This window comes from Aptenodytes forsteri, unplaced genomic scaffold, assembly GCF_000699145.1.
Source record: "Aptenodytes forsteri isolate BGI_AS27 unplaced genomic scaffold, ASM69914v1 Scaffold114, whole genome shotgun sequence".
Classification (NCBI taxonomy): Eukaryota; Metazoa; Chordata; class Aves; order Sphenisciformes; family Spheniscidae; genus Aptenodytes; species Aptenodytes forsteri.
In genome coordinates this window covers 5,455,125-5,476,243 of record NW_008795364.1, presented here as the reverse complement: position 1 = coordinate 5,476,243, position 21,119 = coordinate 5,455,125, and the positions used below count along the sequence as shown (strand labels likewise).

At 39.3% G+C, this 21,119-nt stretch overlaps 1 protein-coding gene across 1 annotated transcript in view; it reads left to right on the top strand.

The window, feature by feature from the left end:
- The window catches only part of CLPTM1L (CLPTM1 like), a 32,984-nt gene that overhangs the window by 1,644 nt on the left and 10,221 nt on the right, over nt 1–21,119 (top strand). Inside the window, exons 2-10 of the mRNA XM_009280217.1 lie at nt 502–602; nt 2,231–2,420; nt 3,658–3,800; nt 5,787–5,865; nt 9,839–9,956; nt 13,169–13,263; nt 15,371–15,455; nt 17,176–17,279; nt 19,874–19,939. Of these exons, the coding sequence (XP_009278492.1) occupies nt 502–602; nt 2,231–2,420; nt 3,658–3,800; nt 5,787–5,865; nt 9,839–9,956; nt 13,169–13,263; nt 15,371–15,455; nt 17,176–17,279; nt 19,874–19,939 (981 nt within the window). The remainder of the gene's footprint in view (nt 1–501; nt 603–2,230; nt 2,421–3,657; nt 3,801–5,786; nt 5,866–9,838; nt 9,957–13,168; nt 13,264–15,370; nt 15,456–17,175; nt 17,280–19,873; nt 19,940–21,119) is intronic.

Genomic DNA, 21,119 nt, shown 5'->3' with positions numbered 1-21,119 from the left:
GGGGGGGGGGGGGGGGGGGGGGGGGGGGGGGGGGGGGGGGGGGGGGGGAGCAGAAAGCGGGGAGGGCGCTGCTAGTGCTCTGTGCAGGCGGCCCCTGCCTTGTGGGTGATGCCCGCGGCTGAAGCACGGGCGGGATGGAAGCGTGTTTTATTTTTTGATTGCGTGTATCTGCTGGCGCCTGCACTGAGTAGAGCAGCCTGACTGGAGAAAAGGCCCGGCTTGCTTAGACAGCTTGGACTTCAGCTGCAAGAACAGGTCATCCTATTAAAATGTATTTAGTGGCAATGTTACAAGGTGTTTCTGCCCCAAAAGGAGGGAAGGGGCAGCTGAAACCTACGTTAGGCTTTTTTTGAGTATATTGTTTTCTCTCCCAGCGTGTATAACAGTCATGTGACCGGGGAAATTAGTGAAGCTGACAAACAGATTTGAACTCTAAGTGTACTGGTGCATGAATTTAATATTTCTGTACTCTGATTTCTCTGTGCTGTGTTTTGATTTCAGCTAAGTGTGTATACTACCACACGGTCAAATATTGGTGCTGAGAGTAATATAGATCTGGTTTTGAATGTGGAGGATTTTGATATTGAGTCCAAATTTGAAAGGTAGGTATCCGAACTACGAGTTCTTTGTTTAATTCTGAAGTATGTATCCTAACTAGTAGTTACGTGTATGGAAGCATGCATGAAGCAAGGTAGACCGTTCATGATAGTTGTATTGAAAGAGTAGTGTTGTTGTTCTTGCATTCTTTGTTTTGGGGTTAAAGGTATTTTTGCATGCTGTACAGGCTATTCAGTTCACCCTTGTTTTCGTACAGTAATAACCATATTTGCCATGTTAAGGCAGGAAAGATGCGAAACTTAAGCGTTGGTTAGTTTGGATCAGCACACTGTTTTCAGCTGTACAGACAAACGTTTTACGAAAGTGTGCTTTGCTTATAATAGCAAACATGACTTTCTGTTGTGAAAATCTAAGTCGAAGTGCCTGGAAATGCTTGAGACTTTCCTCAGATAGCGTGTAGGCAGTCTACTAGCTACATGATGTTTTGTTCTTAATAGCCGTGGCTTCAGACCTGGAGTAGAACTTGGAAGTCAAACCGTGTTCTCTTTTACTGTGTTTTACCAACATGCTTTTCTATAACTGTTTCAGTGCTAATAATCGTAAAAGTAAACCTTCTTTCTCTGGTAGTTTAGGGTTTCAAGATCTTCTGAAGGGATGTTGGTGCTAAGATGGCATAAGATTGTGCCCTTAGACAAATTTCTGAGTATAACACTGCACTCTATGTATACCTCTATACAATTAAAATGATTAGAACTACTTGTTTTGTGCTTCATATTTGCTGCCTCACTTTTTTTTTTGTTTAAAGTAGTCGCCTTATTCTTGACTTTCTTGTCACAGAGTCTCCCAGGTTCTTTCACGCTCTGCATTTTCTATAATTAAAGAACACGTTGGTCTGCAGTTTAGGTCATATTAAACTTCATCTCTGACAGGCTTGAAAACGTAAGAATTGTTTTACTGATGGAGTCTGCTAAGCCATTGAAAGTATTCAGAGCAAAATAACCTGAGCAAATTTACAGGAATAGAGGAGGCATTATGCAAGGTTGCAAGTAGGATGGTTTCTTGGCTAACACAAGGGGAGTGACTTCATGGTTTGGGGCTCCTATCTAGAGTTCTGTGCTTGGCATGCCATAGCTGAGAAGATATTTTATTAATGCAAAGTGCTTGGCAAAACTTTGATTTTCTTTTTAAACTTTGTGTCATGTATACGGTCTGTGATACATATTCAGCACACAGAAGGCTATTTTCTGCAAGTTCTGTGATAATTTTGGCCGGCTATTTTCTGCAAGTTCTGTGATAATTTTGGCCCTGTGACCTATCGGCAGGGGAAAACAACAAAAGAACTGATGATGCAGTTGTGTGCTATCTAGGGTAATAAAGTATGAATTGGACAAAGATTAAAGTATCTTAAGATGATAGTAAAACACTGGAAATGCAAATATCGGGATACATACTGGAGTATATAAATTGATCCCATCCGGCCACAGCTCTTTAGGGCATATTAGCCAGAACTCATTGTTGTGTGCCAGGCAACCCAAACGTCTCCTCTTTTTTTTTTATGTCCCCAACCTTTTTCTACTTGCTTCCAGAACGTCTTCAGTGATCCTTATATGTGATAGCTAAATGTTTCAACATGTGCTATGTCATCTCATAATGTATTTATTTTGTATTTTAGGACAGTGAATGTCTCTGTACCAAAGAAAACCCGAAATAATGGCACATTATATGCATATATATTTCTTCATCATGCTGGCATTTTGCCTTGGCATGACGGTAAGCAGGTGCATATAGTAAGCCCTCTGACCACGTACATGGTCCCTAAACCAGAAGAGGTCAATTTGCTCACTGGAGAATCAGCCACACAGGTAGGTGGTTTTTCCATCTATAGATGAACAACTGCAAAAAAAAGTAATTTCTTTTATAGACACTTCTAGCGTTAGCATCTGCTGTACTTGCATTTTTACACTAATGATGATATTAGGGGGAAAAAAAAATCAAAACCCCTCTTCTTATCAGCTTGTACGCTAATAGTAGATCACTCAGCACAGCAAAGGTAGAGCCCTCTATAACACCGGCTGCTATTAAAGCACTTCCCTAGTTAACATTAATTGCTTCTTTAGGGATTCATTGCTTTTGGTAGAAATACTGTATTGTTCTGTAACAGCATGATGCTGCTTTCTATAGTGAATTGGATTCATGTGAAATAATACGCTTTGCTTTTATAAAACAGAGATACAAACTTGATTTTGACGTTGGTGAGTGACCGATGTCAAATTGCTTCTTTTCCTTTAGGATGTTCTTACTTTCCACTTCAGTTCAAGAGAATAAGGTAGCATCCTTTGACAAATGCTATGACTACTCACCAGGGGGAAAAAAATGTAGTGTTATTTAATGAAATACTTGTGAATGGCTGTTGTGCCTCATATGAAGTGGAGCTTGAGAATTTCACTCTGTTATTCTTTGGGATCTGAAATATACCTGTAGCCAGCGGTGCTGTTTCTAAATACTGTCAGAATAAACTTGAAAATAAGTTGAGGCTAGAGTCCAATACTGAAAGTCAGAACAGGTGGTGTTCATCCAAAGAAAAGCAAGTAGAATGCCCTGGGGATAAGCATCTGCTGAAAGCTAAGGTTGTACTTGGTTTCAGCACTGCTTTACACAGCATTTGGAAGCTCAGAAGTTCAAAACAAATGGTCTGATCTTTTTACTCCCAAAAACTAATATGGTTGATATCTACATCCTTTTGACCGTTTTGAAGTAACATATGATTACTCTACAGTTCTTATTTCAAAGTGACTTTTTCTGACTAGTATCCACATTCCTACGGTATTAAGATTAATTAGTTGAATATTCATTCTTGATGAACAAGGCTGTGAATGGGCACTGAAGTTTTTCAGTGTCAGATTATGGTGGGTCTTTGCAATCCGTTCTGTCGTATTTGAGCAAAATACTTGATCTGGTCAAAATTAAGGTAAAGCGTTTCTTGGTGGGCTTCTGTTTTGTGATATAGTTAATGACTCCATAGTTTCTGTGAGTTAGAGTACTAACCTATTCAAAGTTCTGTATAGTTTAGCAGTATATATGTTTATTGTATTTTTAAAGCAAATTGAAGCAGAAAAACAGACCAATGCTCTAGATGAACCTGTCTCTCACTGGAGGTCAAGATTAACCTTAAATGTCATGGTGGATGATTTTGTGTTTGATGGATCATCCCTCCCTGCTGATGTTCACCGTTACATGAAGATGTAAGTCGATGACTTAATTTTGCTAGATTTGTTATTATAAACTTACTGTATGTTTCTTCAAAAATCCTCCCTGGCCTCCTTTAGTATTTTATGTTTAAATTGGTGTTTAGGAGACAGGAATAGATACTCTTAATACTTGCATTTTGGTAGTGAAAATTAGTAAGATATTATGTACTAGACAACCTTATTGGAGATACCTTGTTCCTGGGCAGCTCAGAGTTTAGAATACTTTTTTGTATGGAGTTATCATAGTAAGACAAAGCGGAACTACAAAGGCACAAGAAAAATGCTACAGCAGACTTCATACCCCCTTGTTCTCAAATCATACTTCTGGCCTTTAAAGCAATTACTGTCCCTTGACCTTTCCAGTTATCCTTCATCTGCAAATTATCTGTACAAACTGCAAGTGCTGAAGAGGCACAGCTGATCTCCTATGACATCTTTTTTCTCCCTTTGTGGTTGGCTTTATTGTACTTTGACAATGTGTGTTCCTACATTGTCATTTTCTCAAGAAAATACTGAAAAGCAGGGATAGGTTTTTAGGCCACTAAATGTAGGCACTAGCTTCTGTTCACAGCTTGCTTAAATTACTTCCAGTGTTAACCATATAAATAGTGCCGTACTGGCTTGTGCTGCTGTATGTTGATGCCTTTCTCTACAAGTATCCTGTTAAATCCAGAAGTAGTTGCTTAATCAGCAGACCCTGGGGTTCTGGGATAGCTTCCCAGCCAGAATAGATAAACTTAGTAACTCATAAGATAGGCCCATAACAAGAAGGGGTTGGACTGGGATTGATGAACGAGGATATTTTTTCTGGTCATGTTTAGATAGGCATCAGTGCTGTTTTGTCATTGCATTGTACAGGAAATAGTTTGGATGTGAAATAGCCTGCTGCAATTCCACTAGCAGTAGCTTTAATTGTAGTCATTATATAGAAATCTAAACCTCTTTAGTTAAATAACCAACCCAACCAGTATTTCTGAGCCTCAATTTAGTACTTTTCTATATTACTGTTGCCCATTTTATATTTAGTATGCAGTCTTTCTTTGCGTGCATAGAGACTTCTTTCTTTTGTCAACAACTAAAATTCAACTTCCAGGCTTTAAAAATCTCTGTTATGCTAGTTCCATAGACTTTTACCGAGAACATCACAGTGTAGACAACTGACTTTCTAGTGAAGAACTTTAAGAATTTGTCTCTCTTAGGGCATTAGGCTAAATACTTTTCTAAGATAGTGACAAAGCAATTGCATATAGGTCATAATTTGCTAAGTAACTTTCCAGCGGTCAGTTTTGTAGAGGGCTCAAAGGCTGGGAAGTTTCTATTGGTTTGATGCAGGCTGGTGAGGTAGTAGAGCAATCCAAACGAGGGCTTTTGTTCAGGAGAAGGCAGAGAAGATTTCTGCTCCTTGTGCACTCTCTCCAGTAGTATCTAGCCTTCCTGTGTGCGTACCAGCCATCATGTTCATAGTCCCATGCTAGCTAGAGCATGTGCTGTTGCTGACCTGATAGATGTCATTGGAGGTGCAGAGGAGTGTGGGAGATGGTGGAGAGTGGTCATTGTTGTAGTAGGAGAGGGATACTTGAGACAAAGGATACAAATATATGGTAGTAAACTTCAGCACGTTTCTCTTCAACAAACTTGTTGATTTCCTCTACCTTTGGTCATGCAACAGCTTCAGCATCATCACAACCAATTTCATTTGTCCTTTTTTTTTTTTGTTTGCTTATTCTGTCTTCCTACAGAAAGGTAAAAACAAACTAAAAGGAGAAATATGACATGCCTAATTTTTTATACAGACATCTCTCAATGAAAGACTAGGCTAGTGGCTCCTTTCTTGCTGCGTTAAAACAAAATGTGCCTGAAAAGATGGTGGGAAATATCTACATGGGTAGATCTGAAAGTGATGAATGAGTGCTAATTTGAATAAAAGTAGTTTTCTTTTTAGATCACCACAGTCATAAAATCCATGTTTAAACATCCTAGGGTTCAGTTGGGGAAGACAGTGCATTACCTTCCAATATTATTTATTGATCAGCTAAGCAACAGAGTGAAAGATTTGATGGTGAGTAATAGAATACCTTTAATTACATTTAACAGTTTTAACAGTAATCTTCAATGTTGTTTTAATTAAAATTTTGTCATAGGTTGTTTGCTGTAATGAAAAAGTATAAATTCACAAAAGGACTCTACCAATGACTGTTTAACTTTATGTGGTCAATTGTGGTAACTGCAGAGACTGGATCTGGGTTTTGAGACTCCCCTCTGGCAGAAGTATCTGCCAAGCATTCCCTTCTATTACACCAAAAGATATTTGGATTACATTGCTTCTGGATGGATATGGAGGACATTGCTGCAGCACCAGCTGTGGTGGGAGCAGTCTCATAAGCAATTTGACTCCCTAAGCTGAAGAAGTTGTGTTAGCATCCCAGATTGGCTTCTGATATCTTCTAGGGAAATGAGCATACTGAACACAGCTGATACTGGAGCTACACTGAGATAAGTCAGTAGCTATTCTCTTATCTCTAAAAAAATTCACTTGTGGTTAAATTTTCTGGTGGTGCTCTCTATCGTGTTAGAGTAACTTGAGCACCTGAAAGCTTGGTGTTGCAGTACATCCAATGATTTTGTGCACTCAAACAAATCAGGACTTAGAAACTTCAATAATGGAATTACAGAAGGATGAGGTTGGACAAGATTTCTGGAGATTGCCAGTCCAATGCCCCTGCTCAGAGTAGTGTCACCTAGAACGGGTTGCTCAGGACCTTCTCCAGTTGGGTTTTGAATATATCCAAGGATGGAGATGCCAGGGCCTCTCTGGGCAACCTGTTTTAGTGTTCAGTCACCCCTGCAATTTAAAAAAAAAAAAGGTTTTTTTATACATATAAATAGAATTTTCTGTATTCAGTTTTTGCCCAACTCTTCTCGTGTGGGAAATCATGCAGTTCCTTTACTACAAGTTACACATGGCAGTCCCCTGCATCTAAACCGCATTCATCTTTGCAGCTCTTAGTTAAGCCCTGCAGTTCTTTTCAGTTGCACTGACTGGAATTTAGCAATCAGAGTTACTGAGACCACAAGTCTTGGGGAGTGTCTCAAAACTGTTAAATGAGCATGTCTGGAATCAGCATCTTCTAGATGGAAGTCTTGGTATATGTAAACTTTCCATTGACCTTCTAAATTGTCTTTCTGATTCATTAACTTTAGCTCAGACAAAGCATTTTGTTATTTAGTGTTGGGGAGAACCTTCTTTAAGAACTTGTATCCCCTCCACCCCAAGCTTGTTTGGCAAAATAAACTCCTGAGCATCTGTTACGAATCTTGGTAGCAGATAGTTTTGTCCAGTATTTCTGGTGTATTTTCCAGTATACTTTTGTGATGTCTTTATCAGTGGTCATTGTCCTTTGTTTTAAGTTTCTTACACAGCTCATTCAGTTCAGTACATTCATATGAGCTTCTAACTGGTCAAGTCATCTACCCTGTTTACAAATAAACTCAGCATTCTCATGTTATTAATAACATTCCTGCAGTTGTCATGCATGTCACGGTTAATGCTATTGTAACTTACTACCTTAAAGTCATTAAAGATACTGAGAAGTGCTGCAAAGACTATTCCATCAAAACTAGCAAACTTCCCCTTCAGCACTGACTTATGTGACTTCTCAGTAGTGACTTGCCAAACCGCTTGCAAGCCCTGCAGAAAGAGTGGTCTAATAGTATGCATACTGTGAGATAATGAGGGGTGAGTGAAGAGCAGGAAAGGATAAGGGAAGAAGGTGATACAGCTTTTGTGGAGCAAGGTCGGCATTTGACTGTAAATAGGGGCATAGACACTGTCTGTTTGGTATGCCCGACCTGAAGTCATGGAGCTGAAGATGCATTTTCCCTGCTTGTGCTAGGCTGTGTAGCTTTTGAACTGACTACTATTTTGACCCAGATGTAGGTCTCCTATGGTAAGTACTGTAGTCTAGAGATTATGTGTTCCTCATGCTCTTAAATGTTCTTGCTAATGCTGGGGGTTTGGGCTTGCACAGGATTCTGATTTAATAAAGAGAAAACTTTAAAATTCATACCGCTGAACTTATTTGCTTTGTTTACACACTGTTTTGTAGTACTGGTAAAGTAGAGTGCTAGAAGTAATATGTGATGCTCAGGCCGTACTACAAGAGTAGGTTGTATTGCAGAGGTTTGGTAACTTCCTAGTTTTCAAAGGCTTAGCAACCATCACACTCAGCTAGGTTGTGAGGCAGCACTTGTGGACTTTTAGTTGTTCATTGAGAAAGAGTTCATTCTTTTAATCTTTGTATGTTCACTGAATTTGTTTTTGGTGTTGAAGAATTCCTATCTCTGTGTTGTACTGCAATCCGATTTTCTCCCTACACTGTCCCTAACTCCTTAGTAGTGCTTTGGCTGTGAAGAGTGCACTTGCTGCATGTTACCCATGCATTTGCAAAATTTTTGTTTTCTGTCTGTCCTGCACAGATAAAATTTCTTTTCCTTTTCTCCCAGAAATGTTGATGCTATCTCTGATTGACTGAGAAATTGGAATGAGAATGGAGGGATTACAGGCATCCTTTAAAAAGGAGAAGAAGCCTGGAAGATGTTTATGTAGCTTTTGGTAAACAGCTGTAGAATCTTGGTAGCATTCTCTACCGTCAGCTCTAACCACATTGTTTTCACCCTGTTTTGTTGTTGGTTTTCTTCCCCAGACATTTCAGAGATTCCTGGCACCATTCTAGTTTCTCAGGCTTTCTCCCTGCTGTATTTATAAAACTGTCTCAGCTTCCCTTTCTTTCCCTTGCACGCGGGCATGTTCTGCCACTGTCTGAAAAGCTTATAGGGTCTTGGGAGGGTGGTGAGATTGAAAATTGTCTGTACTCACTGGAGGAAAGAATGAATGGGAGAGTGAACGTAATCCCCAGGTCACACCTGACTGATACGTGGGGAGGCTAAAACCATGTTCTGTAACATAAGGATCAGAAGAAGCCTATTCATCTCAGATAGGTGTCAGCTAACTGACTACTGTAGAAACAGATACAGTGTAGAGTAGCAGTTCTGAGATGGGAATTATAATTGGGTAGTAATTAGGAGCCAGGAGCAATAGATCTTGAACTGTTGCAATTCAGAGTGCCTGCCTGTCTGTAGTCTTGAGCTATCCTTAAAAGTTTAAAACATACTGCCTGAACTTGTACCTAGGTAGCTGCGGAGAATTCTAACATCTGTGAGGACTATTTTTTTTTTCCTTCATTTTAAACTTACTTGAGAGACAGTCACCTATCATGCAGAAGGAGCTGAGGCAATTTAAGACTTTTTGTTTGTTTGTTTCCAGCTTAAGGGGGCCCCAGGTAGTTCTCATCATAACTAAAGTGTAGACGATACAGGAGGATTAGCTGAAATTTATTTCTCTTGGAGCAGGAAGAAGATTTCTGTGACACGCCATATCCCAAGTTTTGCAGGCAGGGTAGCTTGCTTAGCTTTAGCTGTGGTGTTTTCACCAGTCCAAGCAAGTAGGATCATCTTGCTTCCCCACCTTTTGTTTTGGTATGAGTTGTTGTAGCTTTAATTTCTCTCAAAGACAGCCTCACTTTAGTAAAGTTCTGACTGTGGCCTTTGGGATATGATTTTTTTTCTTGTTTTTTTTACCTTCTAGTTTAGGTAATCTTAGGATATACATTCAGAGAAGAACTGTCAGAAAAAAGAATTACCTTAAGCACACTTTTCCCACTTGAGCTGAGACCAGCAGAGGGAACTATGTAAATGTCTCAAAGGAGTTTGTGTACAGTAACAGTGAGGTTGCTATAAGAACTTGAACAGAACAAACTGCCAATTTAGCATTTCTTGGGAAAAAACCTAAAGACTTAAAGCATAGTATAGAAGTCTAAGATCTTATTCCCTTTCAAAAAACAAACTGACCTCTTAAAATTGTGTGATTAAATCAGTGTGATATAATCACTTTCCTTTATTTTAAAAAAAAATGAATGGAAATAATTGTTGCAATTTTTCTATTAAAAATGAAACTATATCTTTTTGAAATACAGGTTATAAATCGTTCAACAACAGAGCTACCTCTTACAGTGTCATATGACAAAATATCTCTTGGAAAACTCCGGTTTTGGATCCACATGCAGGATGCTGTGTACTCCCTCCAACAATTTGGTATGTTTTTTATCTTTAATGACTTTAGGCCAAAAAACCCAACAACCCATAAATTTTTTTTCTTGTAGGTACATAGATGACACTTAACTCTCTCTTTTTTTCTGGTTAGCTGGTGAAAAGATTTAATCTTTAAATAATTTCTGAATTAATGCTACAAATCTTACATTGTTTTACCTTAAGGTCTTAAGGTAAAGGTGGAAAGAAAATGCTGACATGGCAGGAAACAAGAATACAGAGGTGAATTAACCATTTTTAAAGTAATTTTTATTTGTATAGGACTACTGTAAAAGTGTAAGAGGCCAAAATAGAGGAGAGAATTTTCGCCACAGGTTTCCCCTGTCATCCATGGAACAGAAAAGCTGGATTGGTGTTACATAAGCTTTGATATAAGCTATATATAGCTGGTCACTGTAGCTATATACCTACAGTGAAATACAGGCAGGTACAGTAAAGTCTTTGGGCTGAAGCTGAGCATGAAGGAGGAATCTGGGTTCTGATCATACTTGCTTCTGACGCTTCAGAACTGGCTGGCCTCTCACTTTGGCTCAGTTACAAATTTATAAGGTAATTCAGATAAACTGGAGGCTTTACATGCATGAAACTATTAAATTGTCTGTTTCACTTAAATGTAATGGAGTAAGTGTACACTTTCACTCTGAAGTTCATATGCTCTGTGTTGGTGATGGTATAGCCAAGCTTTTACTCTCTTTAAATGTTTGTCCCGCTGATGCACACCTTTTTGAGTCTAATCATCACTCTTAAAAATCCGCATCTTATTTTCAGGGTTATCTTTGCTGACTTAGTTTTCTCTCACAAGACTGTAGTTGGCTTTTTTATGCTAGAGTAAGGAACTACTGAACTGGTATTGAGGTATATGCATGTAGGATTTTTTCTGATCCTCTCGTTTTAAGCTCTTCAGACAGCAATTTGAACTTTTTTTCAGGCCAAGAGATCTTAAAAGCTTCTGTGCTGTATTATTTTAATGATTCTTAAATCCTTCCCAGTTTTTTTTTTTTTTTAATGCAGATATATGCAGTATTCTACTAGTTTCCCAAGAGACATATGTAGGGGTAATGCTGCTTCCATACTACTCAGTGTTGTTCTTTGTTCACCAAAATTTAGTCAGTAAGAGGGAAAGGGTTTAGTTATTTACTGTCATCTCTGAATTACTATTTTATGATGGACAACTTAACATTTAAGGCGTTGATTCCTCTGGAAAAAAAAATCCGTTCTGGTTCAGCACTAGTTTAGAATCATAGAATAGTTTGGGTTGGAAGGGACCTCTAAAGGTCATCTAGTCCAACCCCCCTGCCGTGGGCAGGGACATCTTCAACTAGATCAGGTTGCTCAGAGCCCCGTCCAACCTGACCTGGAATGTTTCCAGGGATGGGGCATCCACCACCTCTTTTTTTCCATCTTTTTTTATAAGCCCCCTTTAAGTACTGATAGGCTGCAATAAGGTCTCCCCGAAGCCTTCTCTTCTCTAGGCTGAACAACCTCAACTCTCTCAGCCTTTCTTCATAGGAGAGGTGTTCCATCCCCCTGAGCATTTTTGTGACCCTCCTCTGGGCCCGCTCCAACAGGTCCGTGTCTTTCTTATGCTGAGGGCTCCAGAGCTGGACGCAGTGCTCCAGGTGGGGTCTCACCAGAGCAGAGTAGAGGGGCAGAATCACCTCCCTCGCCCTGCTGGCCACGCTTCTTTTGATGCAGCCCAGGATATGTTTCAGAGTGCAGTATTGTAAGACACAGTATCTTTATACAGTGTAACTTAACTGAGAGTCTAGACTTTCTCCATTTCTTTTGCAGCCTAAGCTTTTCTCATGTTTTGTTGGGGTAGGGAGGGTGGGTAAGGAGTAAGGTCATCTGAAGTAGAATCCAGCAGCTTCTCCTTAGCTCAGGCTAATGTATATCGAAGCTACAAGTATGTCTGCTTAAAATAACTGTCTTGAAAGAATCAAGTAACTGCTTGCACAGTTTGCGTGGGGCATTTGACCACCATCATTTCTCCATAAATTCTTGTAAGCCTCCTTAGAATGGCGTAATTGAAATTTTCATGTTCCGTGTCTTGGCTGTCTTGTGATGGACACATATATCAAGACCTGTCATCCTCGGAGTACATCCTCTGCGTGGAAAAAAAGCTTACCTAAAATGCTGCTTGTTCTCTTTAAGTATGCAGATAGTGAAACGTTAAGGTTTAAAATTTTCCTTTTGGAATAACTTACGAAAAGGTCATCAGTAGCAGAACTCCAAAATCACTTGAAAATAGGTGAGTTCTTCTTGCTGTGATGAAGGACAGCTGATAGGACAAAGTAAATTGGTACTGAACTCACTAGTGTCATAACTAACACCATTGCCGTAAATGCAACATTGTGTATTTTCTGAGAAGGGTAGACTTCAATCACAGTGGCTGGAACTTTCTACTTCATGAAGAAAGCATCTTAACACTGGCTGAAGGAGTTCAAAGGGATGCTGTATCTTCTAGAAAACACACTCCTTCGTGCTGGCAACCATATTTATCACGGACAGGCTCTAACTTTTTTTGAATTAATGGTTGTCCAGTATATAACAAGAAAGCAACATTCCTCCTTTAGGAGAATTGATAAGACAGTAGAGAATATGTATTTAGCTTACAGATTGTGATTTCTGGAAGATGCTTTGCCTTTTTCTATTTATCTAAGAGAGGCTTCCAAGTTAATTCTGTAAGGACTGTGAAAAGAATTGATGCCTAATCCATGATCTGGGGTCTATACTGTTGCATATATGGCCGTGTTTCCCACTGACCTTTGTTGTCCTCCACAGTGTAGTCCTTCTCTCATTTTTTGGTTTTTAATGTGAAGCTCACTTTTCTTATGTATCAAATAAAAGCTCAGAGGCCAAGTTGAATAGTCCTTTTTCTTCCCACTCAGGCCAGAGTGACTTCCTGTGTCTTGCCATTTGTGTCTCTGGTGTTCAGCCTGGGTTGTAGTTATACAACACATTAAAGGCATGTCAGTCTGCTTGTAACTGATGGGTTTTGTTTACGGCAAGCCAAATAACTAGCCAAAATATAGGTAGACTTGGGTTTTACCAATGAAGCTGCCATCTTGTTTTGGATTTATGATTCCTTGATAAAACATGTGCAGGTGAAATAAGATTCCGTTCATACTGAACTCTAGTGTAACATCAATTAACTGTCTAGTACTTCTTGCATAATTACTTGTTCTTTCTCTTAGGGTTTTCAGAAAAGGATGCAGATGAAGTAAAAGGAATTTTTGTTGATACTAACCTGTACTTTCTGGCTTTGACATTCTTCGTAGCAGCATTTCATGTAAGTGGAGAAACTTTGGGTTTTAGGAATTACAGCATATGAAATTAAAAGGGCTGGAGGGTGGGTTGAACTTCAACTCTTTCATTTATTGAGAACTGTTCTTGGAAATAGTAATTTCAGTAGAGCAATAGAAGAGGTTTCAGCTGTACAAATCAGCTGTATTTCCAATACCACGTTAATATAAAAATCTCAAGATAGAAATATGAGATAACTAGGTGTAAACTAAACAGTCTTGACTGAAATATAAAACATTTAACTTCATTATCATCACCTTTTTTTTTTTTAGCTGAACCAAAGCACCCAGAATTAATATACCTGTCAACATTGGTTCACATTTTCTGCTAAGCTGAGTTATCACAAAGTTTACTGCTGCAGTGGCATAGCTCAGGCACCACAGTAGGGTTTGAGTCTCTGACTTCTAACCCCTGGAGAAATTTAGATCAGCTGCTCTAGATTACTTCAAAAAAATGGTCGCTGTAAAGTGCAGAGCTTGTGGCTCTAGGCATTTGTTGTTGCGTCTCTCTGTCAGCGTTATGTGTGTCTTTGTTTTAATGAACAAGTTTTTTAGACTTCATTGTTCTACTCGGACCATTTTTGTCATCTACAATTACGCTCAGTACAATTCCCATATTCTGGGGTAGATAAGAACTTGCTGAGCGTGTTATGTTTCTTTATACTTACATTACATACAATTAATTTGGTTGGAAACCCTTACACTTCCAGCCATTTTAATTTATTTTTTTCCATTCTGTTTATTAGATTGTAAGATATCTGTAGGCTGGGACTAGATCTTCTGATATTTTTTTCTTTTGTGTATCATTTACCCAAATTAAAAAAATACACTTTTTCATTAAAATTCTCTGACCCAAGAATTTCTTGAATCTGTGCTGCTTTTTTTTAAGACAGTGAATGCTTAAAGGAGATACTAAAAAATATCCTGGCGGCCAAAAGGGCAAACGGCATCCTGGGGTGCATCAAACACAGCATACCCAGCCAGTCAAAAGAGGTGATCATCCCGCTGTATTCAGCATTGGTGTGGCCTCACCTTGAGTGCTCTGTGCAGTTCTGGGCCCCACAATTTAAGAAGGATGTGAAGGTACTTTAATGCGTTCAGAGGAGGGCAACAAAGCTGGTGAAAGGGCTGGAAGGCATGTCCTGTGAGGAGCGGCTAAGGAGTTTGGGCTTGTCTAGTTTGGAGAAAAGGAGGCTGAGGGGCGACCTCATTGCTCTCCACAGCTGCCTGAGGAGGGGAAGTGGAGAGGGAGGTGCTCATCTCTTCTCCCTGGGATCCAGCGACAGGACGCGTGGGAGCGGTTCAAATCTGCGCCAGGGGAGGTTTAGACAGGACATTAGAAAGCATTTCTTTACTGAGAGAGTTGTCAAACACTGGAACAGGCTTCCTAGAGAGGTGGTCGATGCCCCAAGCCTGTCGGTGTTTAAGAGGCATTTGGACAATGCCCTTAACAACGTGCTATAACTGTTGGTCAGCCCTGAATTGGCCAGGCAGTTGGACTAGATGATCGTTGTAGGTCCCTTCCAACTGAACTATACTATTCTATTCTGAACAAAAATTCTGGAAAAAATACTCGGTACAAATAAATCTAATGCTAAAATGTCCTTGAAGTTCAGATCAACTTATTGGTGATGAAATAGAGAGGAGAAAATGACTTGCTGTATTTTAGGAATTTTTAAAAAACTTTGGTACTATCCAAGCCTAAATTGACTATCGATCCACTACAAAGCACTTTGAATCTAATTTAGCGTGGCTTTCCCTGGTCTGTCAAGGAGGTGAGCAATTCCTCAGGGTCCTCAGTTCTTCATCCTCTATCATGTGTTACCCTGTATTGGGTCACTAACTTTCTTTAACTGATGCAGCATTGTAGCAGTACCTGGAATTCTTTGTGTCATTGTGCACTGCATTTGGAGCTTAGGCTTCTAAAACAGTTTTTCTTTTTAGCTTTTATTTGTGGTATTTAATTTTTATTTCTGAGGCTTCTAAAACAGGTTTTTCTTGCAATTCTATCTTAAATGCATTTTCAACAGTTCAGCTGGTAGTCTTTAACTAGTGCACGTTTGAACAAATGAGTGTGTTTCTTGATATTTGCAGCTTCTCTTTGATTTCCTTGCATTCAAAAATGACATCAGTTTTTGGAAGAAAAAGAGGACCATGATTGGGATGTCTACAAAAGCAGGTATGGGCCAGAATGCGAAGTGTTGTGCATGTGTTATCTAATGTATACTGTGTGTTTTTAGTCTTACTCTAAGTTGAAATTTTGTAGATTCACTAAGATGGCAAAATGAGATGTGTTTGTGTATGAAAAGAAGATGGCTAACAGGCTGGTTCTAACTTTGTTAGCATTGTGCTCAAGTATCGCTTGCTTTTAAGCACTCATGTCACTTTTGAGGTTTGACTGTCTTACAATTGAGAATAAGTTTAATACTAAGTCAGTCACCAGATTTCCTTTGCTGAAGGAACAGAAAAAATCCCATGGGTGGAAAGAATGTGCTATCATGGGTAATGCTGTCCTGCGAGTCCCATGTGTTCCTTGTAGATAACTCCAGATTCCAAAATATTTGGGAGGGAAAACACTAGTGTAATGCTGCTGTTTGATTTGGGCATTGGTGTAAACAGGAGCAGTAGAAGCTCCTGGGGGCGGCGGGGCAGGAAGGGCATGGGAGGGCTGAGTTGACTTGGATGTAGGAAAGATGAGAGAAACATAGTGGTCTGACATCCTGCTAAGCCTTCCTGGAGACAGATGAAGGTAGTAGCCAGCCCTGGACACTTGAGGTTTAACACACCACTCCCCAGCCTTGTTTATTGTGCTAATACTTACTGCTTGTTTTTTCTAATAGATTTTTCCATTCTGATTATAAACCACAATGGTAAACCTGGAGTCGCTTGACCTCTGAGACTATCCCTAATTCTATCATGTATACAGATTGATTAAAACGTGAGGAATATCCATACCAGGAAAAAATTAGGCAATCTAAAGTACGATAGACAGCGACATGTTTTTTTCATGTGGAAAATCTGTTTATCATCTTTATCGGAGTGCCTTTGTTTTTGTAAGGCATTTATACTGCTGTTGGCATATATATGCCAAAAAGTTAGTAAAAATTCAAAATGGTCCACGGAATTTCAGAATTAAGTGTTGATTGCCAGTTCAAAAAATAAGTAAAGTCAAATTGGAAAGACTGAGTGACAAAGGGTTTTCTAACTTCACTATTTAAGTATCAATCTTCAGTCTCCAGTAATTGATGGTTCCATCCTCTTTTTAGCAAGCCTTAGTCACCTTTCTTCCTGTATTTCCTCCTTGCCCTGACGGAGGAGTGCGGCAGGCAATTGCTCTGGAATGGTACAGTGTAATTGTTGATGTCTGAGTGTGTTGTAGCTCTTCTCTCTTTCTGTTCCTGCTTAGGGGGATGGATATTTGAATCTAAGAATTAGTTGGTAGACACAAGCACCCAAGGTTTTGCAAAACCTGAAAAATAACCCTAAAATACGCTTCTTAACATTTACAAACATTAAATTAGTTGCATGAGTTTCAAAGATTGACATTACATTACCCCACAGCCTTTCAGCTTCCTCAAGACATGAATAATGAACATAGATCATAATAGTACTGATACATTGCTCAGTTGCTGCAGTACAGAAGTCTTCCTTAAATATTCTGATTTCCTTTCATCTTTTGTGATAAGGATTTCATAAAATGTTTTTATTCCTTATTTGCCTGGAGGCATACAGATCACTGGCTGTTGCTAGGACTACTTGATATATCAAGATGTATATAAGAGAAGTTCGTGCTTAAACTGCGTAAGGCAGAATTCTAGTAAATAGGCCAACAGTCTTCTGTCATCTCAGCTGTTCATTTAAATATTAATAAGCCTTTTGTTTTTGTTTTTTCTATCTAGTGCTTTGGCGGTGCTTTAGTACTGTGGTAATATTTCTTTTCCTTTTGGATGAACAAACAAGTTTATTGGTACTGATCCCAGCAGGCATTGGTGCAGTGATTGAGGTGAGTTCTTAAAGCTCTAGAACCAAATACCAGTATTTGTAGCAACATGCGTAGTTTATTGTAGAAAAAGAATGCTAAACTAGTTACTGGAAAAATACTGCTGTTGTAGTATGCTGTCTTAGCAGCATTGTTTAACTGGCTTTCAGTGGTAGAGGAGATTGTGTCCTTTTATCAAATAACTGAACTGGAAGTATCAGGTTTTTCTGGGACGGGCCAGCTGGTATTGTGGAAACCAAACATAGAGCTATGCTGAGGTTCCTTCCTATCACATCATCTGATAGGCATCACTCCTGACCAGGCATGTATGACCATGTCACAAGCCTTCACAGAAACATTTGTCAAAGAGCAGGCTGTGGGCCATCAGACAGTGCCTCAGGTCTGCAGCTTTCTCCCTGGCCATGACTGAGGTGCTTGGGGAAGGAGGAGAGTGCTGGCTGTGTTCGTTATTCCAGGAGATCATGTCCAGTCAGTGGGTTGCAAGTACTGCTTAAAAGCCTGCTTTATGTGTAGTAAAGCTCAAAGTCAACAGTAATGGGAAGGGGAGATCTCTCTGCCTAGTATTGCTTGCAGATCTAATTACTTCTCAGTATTTAAAAATAAATTCAGGACTCTCGTGAAATTTTTGACTACACATCTGTTATAGTTGCAGATAATCCTTGTGGGAACAAAACAGTTCAGAATTTTTAGTTAGTGATTAAATTGTTGAATGCAAAGTCACAAAGCAATCCTTAAATTTCAGTTTATTGTATAAGACAGATTAAAGTCTTGTGAAAACTATGAACAGTGGTGTCCTAAATAGTACCATTTCATTGACTGTAACGTTATTTTTCAGTAAGTTCAGATTTTTAAGTCTGATATATTTCTGTGTTAAGTTTTCTGTATCAGATTTGCCGGTGGTTTTGTTCCTGTAAATAGAAATTTAGTCTTACATTTCAAATTTTCTTTAGCTGTCTGAAATTTTAACAGTTTCAGGGATAAATATATATCCCTATAAATATGCTGCTCCTTTTGTAGAATATCTTTTATTTTGATCCTATATCTAAATAACTAAATTTAAGAAAATCCCTGAATCTAAAGACTTCAGAAATTCAAAAGTGACAAATGATTTAAAAATGTATCAGGTCAAGAAAAATTATGCTTTTGTTTGTTTCTAGTGGGGAAGAAGAAATAGCCCTGGTCTCTAAATCACTTTTTTTTTTTTAAGAACTTTTAGTGGAAACCAGATCAGGCATGTATGGTAGGGTAACAGGAATGATCAGCTATGCTACAGGATTTAAGTTCAATTAAAACTATTAAGATTTTGCATTTCTCTTCTGTGATGAAGATGGATTTCTCTGTTGCCGCTACCTAAGAACAGGCAGATCCAGATCTCATTTGGTTGTTGTGCCTGTCTCAGATTCTTCTTGGAGCTTCTCAAAGATCTGTTAAATGCATCTCTCTCAGATCTGTAGTCCATATGACTGACTGGCTCCTATCATCTTTCTCACGTGCCTTATTTTCCAGTATGTTGCTTTTGGATTGCAGGCTGGGGGAACTGGGTTGAAAGGATTCTATAGGAACACTCTGTGGGACACTTAAATGGAGGGGAAACGTTCTGTAGGTTCTGTTGAAGTAACGTGTCTCTCCTCTCAAGTGATGGTGAGATAACATGGTTGTCTCAAGGTGAGAATGAACATAAGGGCTATACATCTCAAAGGAATTTGTCTGCTGGGAAGAGCTTTTTCACAACTTGTTCTTAACACCTGTTTCTCATGCAGTACTAATAGTGACATTGGTTCTGTAATAAGTAATTTGCTCGCTTGCATCAAAGATGACAGTAAAGGATCGTCTTTACCGTATTGCACTTTTTTGTTTGGAAGATATGATGGGTGAGAAGAGCATATTGGTGTATCTAAAGTTAAACAAACCAACCTTGTCTACAAAAAGCTTCATGGAGCATAGCTCTCCAGCTGAGCTTACTGCATTGCCTAAGCTGTTGAATCTGTATAGCAGGGTGGGTACATGAGTAAATTTTCAGGTGCACTGAACCTTTGGTTACGTTAGGGTCAACCTGTTGCAGCTGTACAGTAAGTAGCCAAACAGTTCAGTGGATTCACTGACGTTTGCTTGTAGCCCACTACTGAAGTGTAATGACCATGTAAGTGCCCACTTAATTACTGTTAGGAGTTCTGAGGCACCTTCATCTTGCAGATCCCAGCTGAACTTGAAGGCATGTAAAAACTTGCTTGGTAGGTGGTTACTGGAGAATTCTCTAAATGCTTGACCTGGGGGGCATGCTGATGCTGAGAGCAGCTAACCCCCACCTAAGCGCTGCAATCCAGATGTCCTGGAAGAACTATGTTATTTCACTTAAAGTACATCATCTGATATGGAGACTTAATAGTGCATGCTGCCAGCGTTATACTTGTCTGGTGACATAGTATTTGGTTTGTATAGAGACGCAGGCAGTGCGCTTGCAATCATGCTGTTGCTGCTTTATGTAATGGGTGCTTAAAATAGATATTCTGGGGTCTTGATTCTGAGTATCTGAATCCTCCATAAGACATTCCTTTCGATTATTCTTTATGTGCACATTTTGTTTTTGCTAATCACAGCTCTGGAAAGTGAAGAAAGCTTTGAAAATGACAATCAAGTGGCAAGGCTTGAGACCCAAAATTCAGGTATAGTAGACATTGGCCTGTTAATGATTACACTCTTGAGCTTTCCACATGTTTCCAGGTTACTGTGCAACTTGGCTTTCAGTGAAATGAAGATTAAAAAAAACCTATAAAAGTTTGCTAGGTTCTTCTCTTTATGGATGACTTAATCCAAAAGCTGGACGAACATTTTCAAACTTACGGGTTTCTTTGATGAATTTTGTAGAAGAAAAAGCTATTTGTGTGTATTTATGGTGTGAGAAACTTCAGAACTCCTCTGTCAGTCCTGCTAAATCTTAACAGGTTTGACTGTGCTCCTGCCACTGTGTTGGAAAGGCATTAACTGGCATCATGATTTGAAGTAAGAAACTGAATTTTTCATGAAGCTGTAGGTATAACTTCTCCATTTTGGAACTAGTAGATGTGGTGACATGTTCTGGGGACAGGATAGTCTCTGACAAATCCTCTGGGTAAAAGTTTAAGTCCCGAGAATGTCTGCAGGACATGCAGAGGCAGCTGGGATTCAAATTAACACTTTTTAAAGTACAATCTACATTGAAAGTTTCCCTTGTTGGTATGAGAAACAGTTGTCTAATCTTCAGTGTTTACTTCACAGGAAGTACTGGGGTTCTGTGCTGCTTGAAGTCTATGCATCCTGAGTGGCTCGTAGCTCTGGTTGTTCCTTTGTAAATATTCAAGGAACTGTGTTTAAGCAGTCACAATTTCTGGAGATGTGGAGATAATCCATAACTGACCTCTTCATGCGTGAAAACGGTTATGGTTTTTAATAATGGCTTCCTGTAGCCGCTTGACTTTACTTCTGCTTTGTGAACTCTGCTGTCTCAACAGCATTTTCCTAAGCAAAGAAGTCCTGGATGTTTGGTGTAAAATATGAAGCAAAAAATTAAACTTTTTGCCTACCCTGTATTTGGCAGGCTGCACAGGACATTTATATGGCTCTTGTATAGAAGCTTATAAGAACTTTGAACTGTTACCTAGCTTAATGTCTAAGCAGTTTAGTTTGCAGTTTAAATCTCTGTTTAGGGAGTTGGACAGTGTCGTGGTTTAACCCCAGCTGGCAACTAAGCACCACGCCGCCGCTCACTCACTCCCCCTTGGTGGGATGGGGGAGAGAATCGGAAGGGTAAAAGTGAGAAAACACGTGGGTTGAGATAAAGACAGTTTAATAGGTAAAGCAGAAGCT